The following is a 12,575-nucleotide window of genomic DNA, read 5'->3' as shown; positions in this document are numbered from 1 at the left end:
CTGTAAAATAGTCAGATGTCTATTCATATTAATATACAGAATTCACCTGCTTGCTGCTACTACTGCACATTCACCCAGTGTATATACTATATGTCTGTATATATATATATATATATATATATATATAATGTTCTTCCTCTACACCCCCCCAATTTTTGCACATGTCGAGGAGCGTGTCAGCCTACATTTCACTGTGTGTTATACTTGTATAACTATGCATGTGACAAATAAAGAACCTTGAACCTTGAACCTTGAACCTAGTGAAGGAGGACAATCCACAAGATTGTGTGACATAAGACGATGTGAGGGATAGGGTTAGATGGAGGCAGATGATCTGCAGTGGGGATTTAAAAGGAGCAGAGAAAAGAAGAAGGGGAAGGAGCTTAACAGCCAACTTTTAGACAGACTATGACTAAATCTATCATCACATTAAGTTTTAGGATGCATTGGTGCAAATGACTGGGATGTCTTCATAAAGGCAAATCAAGTAGCTTCTATTGTCATTTCTGATCTGAGCGCCCTAACCTCATCTGAACCTCATCTGCTCCTGACAAATACCTCCTACAATATAATACCAGATTGACAGGTCTCAGTCCATAACAACAATCTAAAGGTCCAGGTGAAAATGGCTTGTTTATATCAGACGTCAAAGGACTATGGCCAGACTGCTTCAAGTTGATAGTCAGGCAACAATAACTCAAATTACCACTCGTTACAACAATGATATGCAGCAGAGCATCTCTGAATGCACTTTACATCCACATCGAACCTTAAAGCAGATGGACTGCAGTATAAGACCACACCAGGTGCCACTCCTGTCAGCTAAGAATGGTAAATTGAGGCTGCAATTCAGGTACACCAAAACTGCATTACATAAGTTTAGAAAGATGCTGCCTGCTCTAATGAGTCTTGATTTCTGCTGCTTTCATTCAGATGGTATGGTGAGAATTTGGCATAAATGACATAAAAGCATGAATCCATGCAGCATTGTATCATTGTTTTGGGCTGGAGGTAATGGTTTAATGATTAGGGCATTATCTTGAGCCCCTTAGTATAAACTGAGCATCATCTGTACACCACGGCCTGTCTGAGTATTGTTGCCATCCTTTAATGGCCACAGTGTCCCCATCCTCTGATGGCTACTTCCAGCAGGATAACATATCATGTAACAAATCCCAAGTCATTTCAAAAATGATTTCTGGAACACAACAATAAGTTCAGTCTCGTCAAGTGGCCTCCACTGTCACCAGATCTCAATCCAATAGAGCACTTTTGGGATGTGGTGGAACAGGAGATTCCCATCATGGATGTGCAGCCAACAAATCTGGAGCAGCTGTGCGATGCTGTCATGTCAATATCGGTTAAAATCTCTGGAATGTTTCCAGCACCTTTGCCATAAAGAACTAAATTTACTCTTAAAGCAAAAGGGGGTCAAACATGGTGCCAGCAAGGTGTACTTAATAATGTGTCCATTATTAAGTTTACATTGGTTAGTAATTAACCCTGTAACAAATTCAGTAGGTGTTTTTCATCAAACTGTGTGGTAAGCAAAAATGGAAAATCCTCTTCCAAGTAATTTTTTTTTAAAGGAAGCATCCTTTATATGTCACTCTAACTTGTTCAGGATCTGCTGCTGTGATGTGGATTGTTTCATAATGTGGAAAACATATTATTGTTACAGGATATAGGACTGAACTTGTGTCTATTTTACATCCAGTACGTCCATTTATGTTTAGAGAAGTGGTTTTGGCACTCTCTCTCTCTCCCTCTTACTCTCTTTCTCTCTGAAACACACACACACACACACACACACACACACACACACACACACACACACACACACACACACACACACACAGGGCTAAAGTGGTACCCTTCAGACACATTAGACAGAGGGAGGGTGGGGCGCCAGTAAAGATTTCTTAATGGGCTCGGCCGCTCTCTCGTCCATCTGCCTTGATGATAAACACACAGCTACTCAACATTAGCCTGATGCGCCTCAAAGCAGTCGACATTTTATTTCTCTTTATTTTTCAACAAACTGTCACTTTTAGGACTTTTCCGCTGCTGGAGACCAACAAAGCAAGAACCAACACACATGGTGAATGATCAGGAGTATTTTATCAGTAATGGAGATGGAAATGACGGGATCAAAAGAGTAAAAATTAGGAGGAATTCCATGTCACAGGATTTCTGGAACTGTGGAGTAAATTTTTTGGATGCCTGGTCAGTGTCAGAGCGCATGGGGAACACACTTTGTGAGTCTGTTTATGTGTGAGTGACACTAACCAGCCGGTCACAGCCACACAGTAACCTCTGAAACAGTTAACAGTCCTGGAGAAGGATGCCTTCCCTGCATCATGGAGCAATCTTCACCGGAGCCTTCCTCATTGTGACTGGGGGGTCCACAGCCTTCCTGACTTCATCCCAGAGTCGCCTGCAGGCTTTCTCCCTCTGCTGTGTGGTGCTGGGGGTGGTCATGCTCATCCTTGGGTTATTTTGGGCTATGAACAGCAAAAGTGCTGCTAATTACAACCACAGCGAGTACGACCAAGAGTGCCCGCATTATTCGTACGAATACACCAACTACCCCGGCCAAGCCTACTTCACTTCCCCAGGGAATCGGTTCCCAGAGTCCCAGTCAGTGTTTCTGCCCAGGTGGGTGAAAGAAAAATAAGCTCAGTTCGTATTATTAGATCTGCTTTTGTTGATCTTGTTACCATAAACTAGAAATTATGAGTCCAACTATTCATAGCAGGTTTTCTAAACAAACAAAGAAATGAAAAAAGACATTTATTTAATCCTAAGAGTAGATCTTATCGTGAGACAGTTATCTACACGGCTGATGTCTGCTTTGTCTTGTTGTCCACTTCCCAGTCATCCATGTCCTTTTTGGACAGAGGCATCCTTCTATACAATTAAATGTCAAAGAGGCTTAAATACAATGACAGTACATTGTCGTCTATTCTAGACACACCCTTTTTGTACTGTTTTTTAATTTTATTTTAGCCAAAAAGCACAAACAAGGTCGATTAAATCTAAAGAGAAAGAAATGACATCTTTCACACTGATGACTGTGAACAACCTTGCAAAATACCCGATTACTTTAACACCATAAAGACAAGATAGAAAATGGTCTAAATAAAGTGACTACAAATTAAAAGAAACAGACTATTTGTTCTCAGGCTCTTTAGATGAGAAGACTCAGACTCCAGACTGGTGTCTGTAGCTAAAGGTACATTTAGAACCAGGAGATTAATTCAATTCAATTCAATTCAATTCAATTCAATTCAATTCAATTCAATTCAATTCAATTCAATTCTATTAGATTTATATAGCCCCACTTCACAACACACTCTCCTCAAGGTGCTTTATAGTGTAAGGTACAGACTTAACAAGAACACCCTACTGCCTGTTATAAAGACTATACATGTTGGTTACAGCTATGCTGACTCATGACTTGGCTGTGTATAAATATAATGGGTTTTTCCACTGAGAATAGTGTGTCTGTACAGTTTATGATAAGAGTGTTGTGGTTTGCTGCCTGTATTTAACTTCTTCACCTATTCAACATATTAGCATAGGCAGCTGTTCAGCCAGTTGTATCAGCGACATCATTAAAACCACTGCCAGGTGACATGCATTGCACAGATAATTTCCTTACAATGCAGTGTTTTTGGTGGGAAAACCCGAGTCCTCTGTTTCATTTGCGTGTTATTTCCTCATTTTCCAGCCACCTAAAAGGTGCAGAACAAGCACACCTGGCAACAGTGACACACTGTTGCAGGACAGTGTTCCCTTAGTCCTAGACCTAAGGCTTGCATTGGTCTCCAACTTCCCAGATATAGATGCATTTAAGCATCCAAAGGATGGGCCAGAAGAAGCACTAAAAACCCAACCCATAATTATCAGGTTGCAAATGATCCACTACCCCAGTGCCAGACACCACAAAACATCCCAAGAGAAACTGTGTTCGAACTGAAGTGGGCCTATGGAGAACGTGCTTTTTCAATCCACCAGGGGATAAAGGAAGTAGCTTTACTGACTGATTAGTATAAGTACTTGTTTGCACTCTGATAAATGAACACGGAAGTCACAGTTAATGATGTTGGGCAACTCAAGGCAATTGTCTGTTTATTAAGATTTAATCCTACATCAAGTAAAGATCTACAATTAACCTGACAGAGAAATGTGTCTTGAAGGGGGTTGGTTGATGCAAAGTGTGTGCAAAATGTGCTACCTGCAGACTAACAGTTTCCCCGTTTATGTCTTTATGATGAACTAAGTGTCTAAGTTTACATTTATACATCAGAAATGACAATATTCTGATCTTAGATGTCTCTCTCCAAGTATGAATACTCGTGTTGTGCAAAGCTTCAAATATTGCTTTATTTTAGAAAGTTATGCTATTTCTTTAATCAAGCATGCCTCAGGAATAAGCACCTTAGTGATCCAAAGGCAGCCAACCTGCTGCTGCTGTTTGATTAGAGGCGGTTAGTGAAATAAACATGTGCAAGACTCAAGGCTACAGAGGTGACTAAAAAGCTTTTCATCACTTTAAACATGTCAATGTGACAATTAGGCCTCTGTTTGGCAGGAAGCAGCACTAGAGACAGTCTTGCATATCATCTCTACAACCCCTGATACCTCAGAATTCGGTATGGTTTATGGTTACATGTGAATGATCTCACACGATGTCTTACTTTCTCTGAATGTAGGACGATGGAGCGCCACAGGCATGCTGCTCGAGGTGAAGATTTCGACTACCCCCCAATGATTATGGAATCTGGTGGTTTCAGTCCAACTCCTCATCCTCCTCCATGGCTGGGACCCCCACCTCCATATGAGGTTGCCATCAAGACAACATGTAGCTCCACACACCTGCGGCGTGCATACTCAGACACACACCTGGCATCAGAGCCCTTGTTTGGACAGTCAAGGGAGATCAGCTTTGAGGTGTGATGACTGGGGATCCTGCTCAGACTATGCTGTAGTTTTCTTTTCATAGTAACAAACTTTTTCACTCACTTGAAGCATGGGTCTTTCTTGGTCTTAGCATGCTTTCTGCAAGTTTCCTGTAATTTAAATTATGCAATGATGCTAAGGTTAAATGCATTGAGAGTATATATAAAAGGGGCTGAAGGGATGCCACACACTGGTTTGCAAAGTCCCATTTTGAAGCCTCAACTTTAGCACAACGAGCACAAATAATTTGCTTAAAATGCTCCAAAAGGCACAAAACCTCATAGAGAGATTTAGATCAATGGAGTGACTTGAATTATCAGAGCTGAAGCCAAACACCAAAGCGCCATCTGCTCACCCCCACCTGCAATAATAATTACAACTTTAAGCCTTAACGTGTACAGTTGATAAAAGGCGAGATTTAGAGATGAAGATCAAAACCGTCTGCTCTACCACGATGAAAACATATTTACTTTTTCCTCTCATGTTCTCATATTTCATCAACAAGCATTTCAACATGGGGACCCCTCAGGTTTGGAGCCAGCCTTATGTAGTCTTTAAAGGAACTTCCACGTGGCTTCATTTTTCAACCCATGGTGTTGCCACTTGGTTAAATTTCTATCCATCATTGGAGGCTGGAGCTTATTTCAGTGGTCTTGGGACAAGAGGTGGGGCTAACACAAAGAAACATTAAGCTAAGATGCTTTCATAGTCTTTGGACTGTGGGAGGAAACCGGAGTACCAGGAGAAAACTCACAAAGGGAGGCACATGAAAAACATGCACACTCCACACAGAAAGGCACCAGCTAGATTCAAAACCAGGACCTTGTTGCTGCGAAGTAAAATCTGAATAACAGCACCATTGTGCTGGTCTTGGTTAAATGCACAAGATACCAAATTCATCTTTATTTGACCAAAATAAAGCACAAAGGCTTTTTAAACTAACACTGATATATTTATACACAAGAAATTCAATGCCAGGTCCTGTGGATGTGATGCAGGCAGTCACCCATCTATGCCTGGACTACCTAAATGTCTGGATCTTTTGCTGAGGAATTGCTCTCCATTCCTGGATGAGTGCAGTCTGCAGCTGCACAGTCGTCCATGGTTGTGGCTGCCTCTGTTCAACATGTTCACCCAATAGTGCCAATATTGCATTTTGTTGAGTCAAAATGTACACAAAAGTCATGGTTTTATGAGAGGCTACATGTTAGTTTAAACAGTAAATTCCAACCTTTATGCTAAGCTTTCCCACACCAGAAACATTAAGCGCCATGGAGACTTAACGAAAAAGAAAACCTACAAAGTACTGGGAATGCTGTATTCATCATTTCTTTAAATTTCTGTTTGACCGATCTGGACAACTGGATAATCCTCCTCTGTGGGATGGGGATTGTGGCTTTCAAACAATGCAGATGTTCTCTGGGAATAGCAATCCTTCAGTTCATGTGCCACACATGTACTCATCAGCTCGGTGAGGGCAGGGGAACGATGACTCATCTAACCATATGAGTTTTTCCACTGCTTGATAGACCACTGCAGCTCACTGGCAATGCTGCATGAGTTTCAAGGGTTACAAAATGACCTATTGTGCCCTCACAGTTGCTGTCATTAGAAGGATCCCTTTGTGCGTTTGCATTTTTAAAACATTTTAACATGACTACTGTTGTTGTAATACAGTGCAACGTGGAAATCAACTATTAGAGGCCTTAAACATATTTCTCTTTAAGCATGTGACATTCAGGTGCTGTCTGAAATCTACAACTTTAAAGATTTGAGGAATGGATCAACCCCAAATGCCTTTATATGCTTTTAGTTTTTTAAATAGAATAAAAGTTAAACAAGGAAGTTAGGGAAAGGAGACTTTGAGCAAGAAAGACTTTTCAGAACAGTTCAAACTGGGAAGCAGAAAAGTACCCTTCTGTGTTTATAACATATCAATCAAAGATAGTAAACTAGACAAAACTATGGTGTTAATCATGATTATGTTTGTGTCTTTTGTCTCTCCAAGTTCATTTTCATTCTATCGTAAAATTAAAAAAAAAAAAAAAAGCCCCGGATTTTTTTTCTGTTCTTGGTCATCTGCCGCGTATCAGACTGCTCGTCATTTATTCTTCACAGTTTATTATATTATAAACTACAGTGACATATGAGCACCTCTCAAACGGAACAGCTGGCTTCAGCTTACATGAGTCACAGGATCATGGTTGTCTCACCGTGTAGCTTGGAACTGTTTGTTTAGCTCTGAATATGCATGTATCTGCTATGCGCTTGGAAAAGGCAACTCAAGAGAGAACTGTGCATTGATTTCAGTCTCTGTGAGAGTGTGATTTCAACTTTGTTTAATAAAAACAAAAAAGCTGACAGTCTCAGATGTTTGATTGTCTCATTAACCAGGAAAGATGACAGGATTTAAGGCTGTACTGCCACACTGCCGTGTAATAACTGAAAATAAAGCATTTAGCATTTTTTTGGCAAGTATAAGCGTGTTTCCAAAATACTGCATTTATAAATGCAATTTGCAGACTTTTTTGTGTGATTGATACATTTGATAGAGAACAGATCAGAAAAAGTAGCAGCAGACGAGCATATAAATGTATGTTGATGTGTTGTCTGATGGGGTTTCACTAAAACTATCAAAATGAATGTTTTTAATCTTTTAATCAGGAAACAGTGTTATCAGCCTGAAACACACTGGCTTCCCCAAAATGCCCTGTTTACATCACAGCATACTGGCTGAGAGCCACTGGTCCAACTTTCAATAAATCTTAATGCAGCTTGATGTTGCTGAGCTGTCAGCTGAGACCACTATCAATACCAGTGATTGCTTAGAGCAACTTTTACTCACACAGTGCTGCATCATTTGGCTCTCACCGTTTCTGTCGCACTGAGACTTCCATTTAATCTGTTTGGAATCAAAGTTCAGTCACCCAACTGATTTATTCAGGGAATTTAATTATGACCCTAACCATTTATAAATAATAATACAAAAAAGAAGAAGAAAGAAAAATAAAAACAAACTTTTATTACAGGCTTGCAGGGGCCCCTCTTGCCATCATCCTGGGTAGTCTGACCTACCTACTTTCCCCCCATATCATTAAAGCCCCTGTTTCCAGGCATCAAGTAGGCCAAATTGGTCTACTTGGGCGGGTAGTTTCTGGCCCCTGGACTGCATGTTTGACACACTTGTTTAAGACTTGTGCTTTAGGCAACAAGTTAGATCAAAGATAATGATCAGTAATGGAGCGATTACTAACGCAGTCGTGCGTCACGGAGCTGCATTTTCAGTTTCTTCCGAATCAATCATTAATAATAAGCCAGTCGTTTCCTCCACTATCAGCCTGTATTTCATTTGTAGGCTGTGATCATCCTGCCCCCCACCAGGCGCTTCTTCAGCTCGGCTTAATAGCCTACCCTATATATCTTGCTTTACGCAGAGTTTATCGCCCCGTGTATAAGAGAGGGCTATAACTGTCTCTCTCTCTCTCTCTCTGTGCAAACAGCTTTACCAAACATAGGCTAAGTGACAATGTTCAGACCCAGTGGACGCCCTGCCCTCCATTCCTCGTCACCGAAACCCTTCCTAGTGAGGAGGGAAAAAACACACTTCCTCACAGCGCACGTCCCTGCTGCTGCTGCTGCTGTTGCTGGGGCCAGATGAAAGCCACACAGTATTCTTCAAGCATGCGACATCAGCTGCTATCCAACAGATTTTCGGTATCGTAATCGTTCCCCTCCAAAAAACAAAAACGGATATGCTTCTTCCGGGAGGGAATAAAGCAGAGACGCAGAGGAGCACATCATGAGAGAGGCGCCGCGGATTCTCAGGATATACGGACTGAACCGGATGGACTGCTTTCCCCACATTTTATTCACAGATCGGGAAACAGGCACACGTGTTAAAGTTGATGGCAAGGAGAAGAGTGATGGTCACACTTTCAGTCCACGCATTAGCTGAACATCTTCTCACCGCGACTTCCTATCAGGTAGAGAGGGGATCGATGTTTATCACAACGAGAACGCACGAGAGATCATTTACATGTTGCACGCAATCCGGTTTTTCCTCTTCAAGTCGCTTTCATTTTGTAATGTTGCATCTGTGTAGTTTCTCTTTTGTAGTCTTGCATCTTAGCCTTTTTGTTTCTCTCCCCTCAGACAGGTTGTGGTTGAGGTGAAGGTACAGCTGTAGCTGGAAGAAGTAAACACCTTAACGCAGAAGCTCTGGAGATGTCGGTCCACCATGGCACGCTGCTTTGTCTGGGCGTGCTGATGATGACTGCTGGGGCGGTCATGGCCCTTGGTGGAGGGGTCCAGCCGCCAGGCCTGCTCTTTGGACTTGGGCTGCTCCTGGGATTGGGGGGCATAGGTCTGCTGGTCAGTGGACTCTGCATGGCCATGAAGAATCTTCAGATTGCTGTGCCTGGACACTTTCTGCTGCACCCACGGACAGGCACACGCTTCAGCCCACAGCAGGCTCTGGCAATACAAAGGTACCTACAGAGCTGAAAGAGACAGAAGCTCACAGTCGTTTGGACACAGATGTTCTTTTGTGGTGTTGTAATATTTTTTTTCTTTCTTTTTAAAAAGGTACTTTAATTTAGCAATACACACAAACAAACAAACAAAACCAACCCCCCCCCCCCCCCCCCAGAAAAACAAACAAACAAACAAAGATACTACGCTCTAACAATAACATAATGGCACAGTGAAGCCCGCAGATCTGCTCGGTCTGGGGGAGCTCCCCTCCACCTCTTTACAGGTCCCATGTCGTTAGGTTTCTACTACTGTCCACTCAGCACTTTACAGTCCATCCCTGATCATATTCGGAAGGGTATTTCCAGTCTCTTTTATAAACTACCTTTAAAAACAAAAAACAAAAAAAAAAAAGTCTGAGGGATATCCTGGAGCAGTGGTTTTCAATACAAGTTCCATTTGTGATGATAAATTAGGAATAAGGACAGCAAAGAACACAAGACATGCTTTTGTTTGTCGAGTGTAAAATATTTGATATTTCTAACGAAGATTAAAAAACACGGCAACTTGTGACAGCATCATAAGTCAACAATACTAGAAATCTACAGTTGTAGCAGCTCAGTAAAGCTGTGCTGAGTGTCAACGTCAGCATGCAAACATGCTTATCATGCTTTTAGTCAGCAGGTATGTGTAACATGTTGACCATCTTAAATAACAGTGCTGTCATTAGTTTTTGCAGGAACTTGATAAGCCAGAGTTGGGCAAATGATTCAGCTCTGCTGATAACGAGAAGCGTGTGTGTATCAATTTATGTGCTAATCTGTCCAGTCTTTGTCGAGATTTTTATCTCAGAACCACAAATGGGCCTAATGATGGCACTAAAAGGGATTCGGTGGATTGTAAAAACTTTGCTAAAAGGGAGCAACATTATCTCAGGAAAGAGAAAAACTCTCTTTTTCTGTAATCCTGTCGCTATTCAGACTTCCCTTTCTCTGTTGCTGGTGACAAATGAGCACACTTCCAAACAATACACAAACACACCATCCAAGTGTCTTTTTGTTGAACAGATCTCTTTGTGTTAGTTTTAGTGTGCAGTCTGACATGCCAAGAACTGGAAAGCAACAGATTCTCTGATTATGTGCTGATTGTTGAAGTAGGTCATGGAGAAAACAGCAAACATGTAAATGTGGAGAAATGACTCCCCTTGGCACTGTCTGCAGTAATCTATGATAGCTTGCAAATTTAAACAAGATACAGTCTGGTCTTTGTCTGTGGAAGAGAGATGGCAAGAGCAGAGTTTTCATCATCAGGGCCTTTTCTCCCCCCAGACACTGACAAAACTCAGACTGATAAGTATTTCTAAACGCAAAGTAACGCTTCATTGTGACAGCGTACTGTCTGAGGGATTAAAGAATTCGGGCTTCTACGTGCAGTAATGTTATCTACATAATGTGTTTCCCAAAAGGAAGTGAACACCTGTAGTTGAAACACATTGCTGGAAAAGCAGTGAGATAAGAAGCAGCTGTGGAGTGTGAAAGTGTGAAAGGAGATCAAATGTAACCCACTAAAAGCATTTGAAGTGAAAAGTGAAGTAAGAGTCGACCACAGAGCTTTCAATTTATTTATTTTTGATAACTTCTCATTGGCTCTCTTTCTCCACGTATTTAGGAGATTGGACAGAATACGTCGCGAGATGTCGGCGGACACTGTCAACAGGTCACCAGAGCCTGAACCCACCATGCCGTCCACCCCTCCGCCGTGGACCATGGAGCCGCCTCCATCCTACGACGCAGTGATGAAAAGCCAGGAGCGCAATGAACAGCTTTAAGCTCAGGTGGACATGCGAAATTCATGTCAGTGCCTTTTGTGTCCGCGGTTCTCCACAAGGACTTTGAAAGAACAGCCGGTGCTATCAGTGAACTCGTTGCAGCGGGACGTTTAGGTGCCTTAGCACAGACACGCTGATCTCAAACATAAGACAAAAAACAGCGACAGACTGCAGCTGGTTAACAACTTAATATTTTTACAGACTGGGCCCCAGTTTGGCCTTTTTGTCTAATAACTATGTGTGTTCTGACTGATTGTGAAAGAAATTGAAATGATTACTACAACTGCTTTTACTCTTTGTACTAAGGGGGGGCTTTCTTGAGACCAACATGTTGTAGGCTCAACTTTTACAACCAAGTTCATGGATGGATTTTATTGGCCTGCATGAATTTATGTGACCTACTACTGTGGCTGCATGGCACTCTTCTCCACACGTAATAACTTTCTTTTTCCCCCCTTCTCACGGCTGCACAGCTCCTCTTTGTATCTGTAGAATATTCCAAAGCAAAGTGCCTTACCAAACAGCAGCAGAACCTTAACAGGGAAGTGTTGTTCATCACTCAGCTTTGTTTATACTGTTGTGATTTCACTATAAATGTGAGTGAATTATTAACCACGAGGCTCCCTGCGAGTGGTGTTGCACTTATAAATGAGAGATTGTTTATTTAAAAAAGAAATTAATGCCAGAAAGGCAAAGAATGTAAATGTCTACATATTTAAAATCATTTCTAATCCAAGCAAACATAAATGTAGACTCAACTCTGTTCCCAAGCAGAGCTGTGAGACTCATTTTGCCAGCAGCTTGAGGCAAGGTGACTTACCAGGTACAAGTACACGCCTGCAATTGTATACCCGACCTGGTCAGGCTGTCTGCAGGCTGTAATAAGCAGCAGAGTGGAACTCTAACTGAGTTTTCTCCACCCTCACCTTCAAGCCCTGAAACTGTACCAGACAGAATTTTTCCTTTCTGCGTGACAGGTGCCTCGCTTTGAGACAAGGCAGCAGTGCGATGGTAGAGGGGAAACCATATCGTTATGGACTGATAGTGGCCGGCCTGTGTGTCTTGGCAGTTGGCCTCTTCATCATGATGCAGGAGCGGCCACATGTTTTTGCTACTTTGTGCGTTCTGGGTGTCACTATGGTGTGCGCTGGGACTGTGTGGAGCCTCTGCCAGTGCTATCCTAAGGTATATGCTATGTGTGTGTGTGTTTAGTGGATAGAGAGACAGGAAATATGTGATTGTTGCCAAGAAGAAATAGATTTGGTAATGGAGATTGTGTGTTTATTAGGTCATTGTGGCTCATGAAATTCAG

General features: G+C 41.9%; 2 protein-coding genes across 2 annotated transcripts; both read left to right on the top strand.

Moving 5' to 3' along the window:
* Window positions 1-1,958: 1,958 nt before the first annotated feature.
* si:dkeyp-51f12.2 (uncharacterized protein LOC100151460 homolog) lies at window positions 1,959-6,441 on the top strand. The gene is made up of 2 exons (XM_040040002.1): window positions 1,959-2,658; window positions 4,719-6,441. Exons 1-2 carry the CDS (start codon window positions 2,345-2,347, stop codon window positions 4,960-4,962), a joined length of 558 nt encoding a protein of 185 aa, XP_039895936.1. The 5' UTR covers window positions 1,959-2,344; the 3' UTR covers window positions 4,963-6,441.
* Window positions 6,442-8,542: 2,101 nt separating this feature from the next.
* On the top strand, window positions 8,543-12,275 carry si:dkeyp-51f12.3 (uncharacterized protein LOC107988041 homolog). Its single transcript, XM_040040001.1, has 3 exons — window positions 8,543-8,948; window positions 9,118-9,452; window positions 11,104-12,275. Exons 2-3 carry the CDS (start codon window positions 9,190-9,192, stop codon window positions 11,261-11,263), a joined length of 423 nt encoding a protein of 140 aa, XP_039895935.1. The 5' UTR covers window positions 8,543-8,948; window positions 9,118-9,189; the 3' UTR covers window positions 11,264-12,275.
* The last annotated feature ends 300 nt before the right edge of the window (window positions 12,276-12,575 follow it).

Source organism: Simochromis diagramma, unplaced genomic scaffold, assembly GCF_900408965.1.
Source record: "Simochromis diagramma unplaced genomic scaffold, fSimDia1.1 OVJJ01000026.1, whole genome shotgun sequence".
Lineage (NCBI taxonomy): Eukaryota > Metazoa > Chordata > Actinopteri > Cichliformes > Cichlidae > Simochromis > Simochromis diagramma.
The sequence above is the reverse complement of the archived record's forward strand: the minus strand, read 5'-3'. Positions and strand labels throughout refer to the sequence as shown.

What these genes read in the sequence shown, in the direction of transcription:
- si:dkeyp-51f12.2 (XM_040040002.1), top strand. Translation starts at nt 2,345, where the DNA reads ATGCCTTCCCTGCATCATGGAGCAATCTTCACCGGAGCCTTCCTCATT. An exon ending in CAGTCAGTGTTTCTGCCCAG is followed by an intron (nt 2,659 to 4,718) that starts GTGGGTGAAAGA and finishes CTCTGAATGTAG; the next exon opens with GACGATGGAGCGCCACAGGC.
- si:dkeyp-51f12.3 (XM_040040001.1), top strand. Translation starts at nt 9,190, where the DNA reads ATGTCGGTCCACCATGGCACGCTGCTTTGTCTGGGCGTGCTGATGATG. An exon ending in CAGGCTCTGGCAATACAAAG is followed by an intron (nt 9,453 to 11,103) that starts GTACCTACAGAG and finishes CCACGTATTTAG; the next exon opens with GAGATTGGACAGAATACGTC.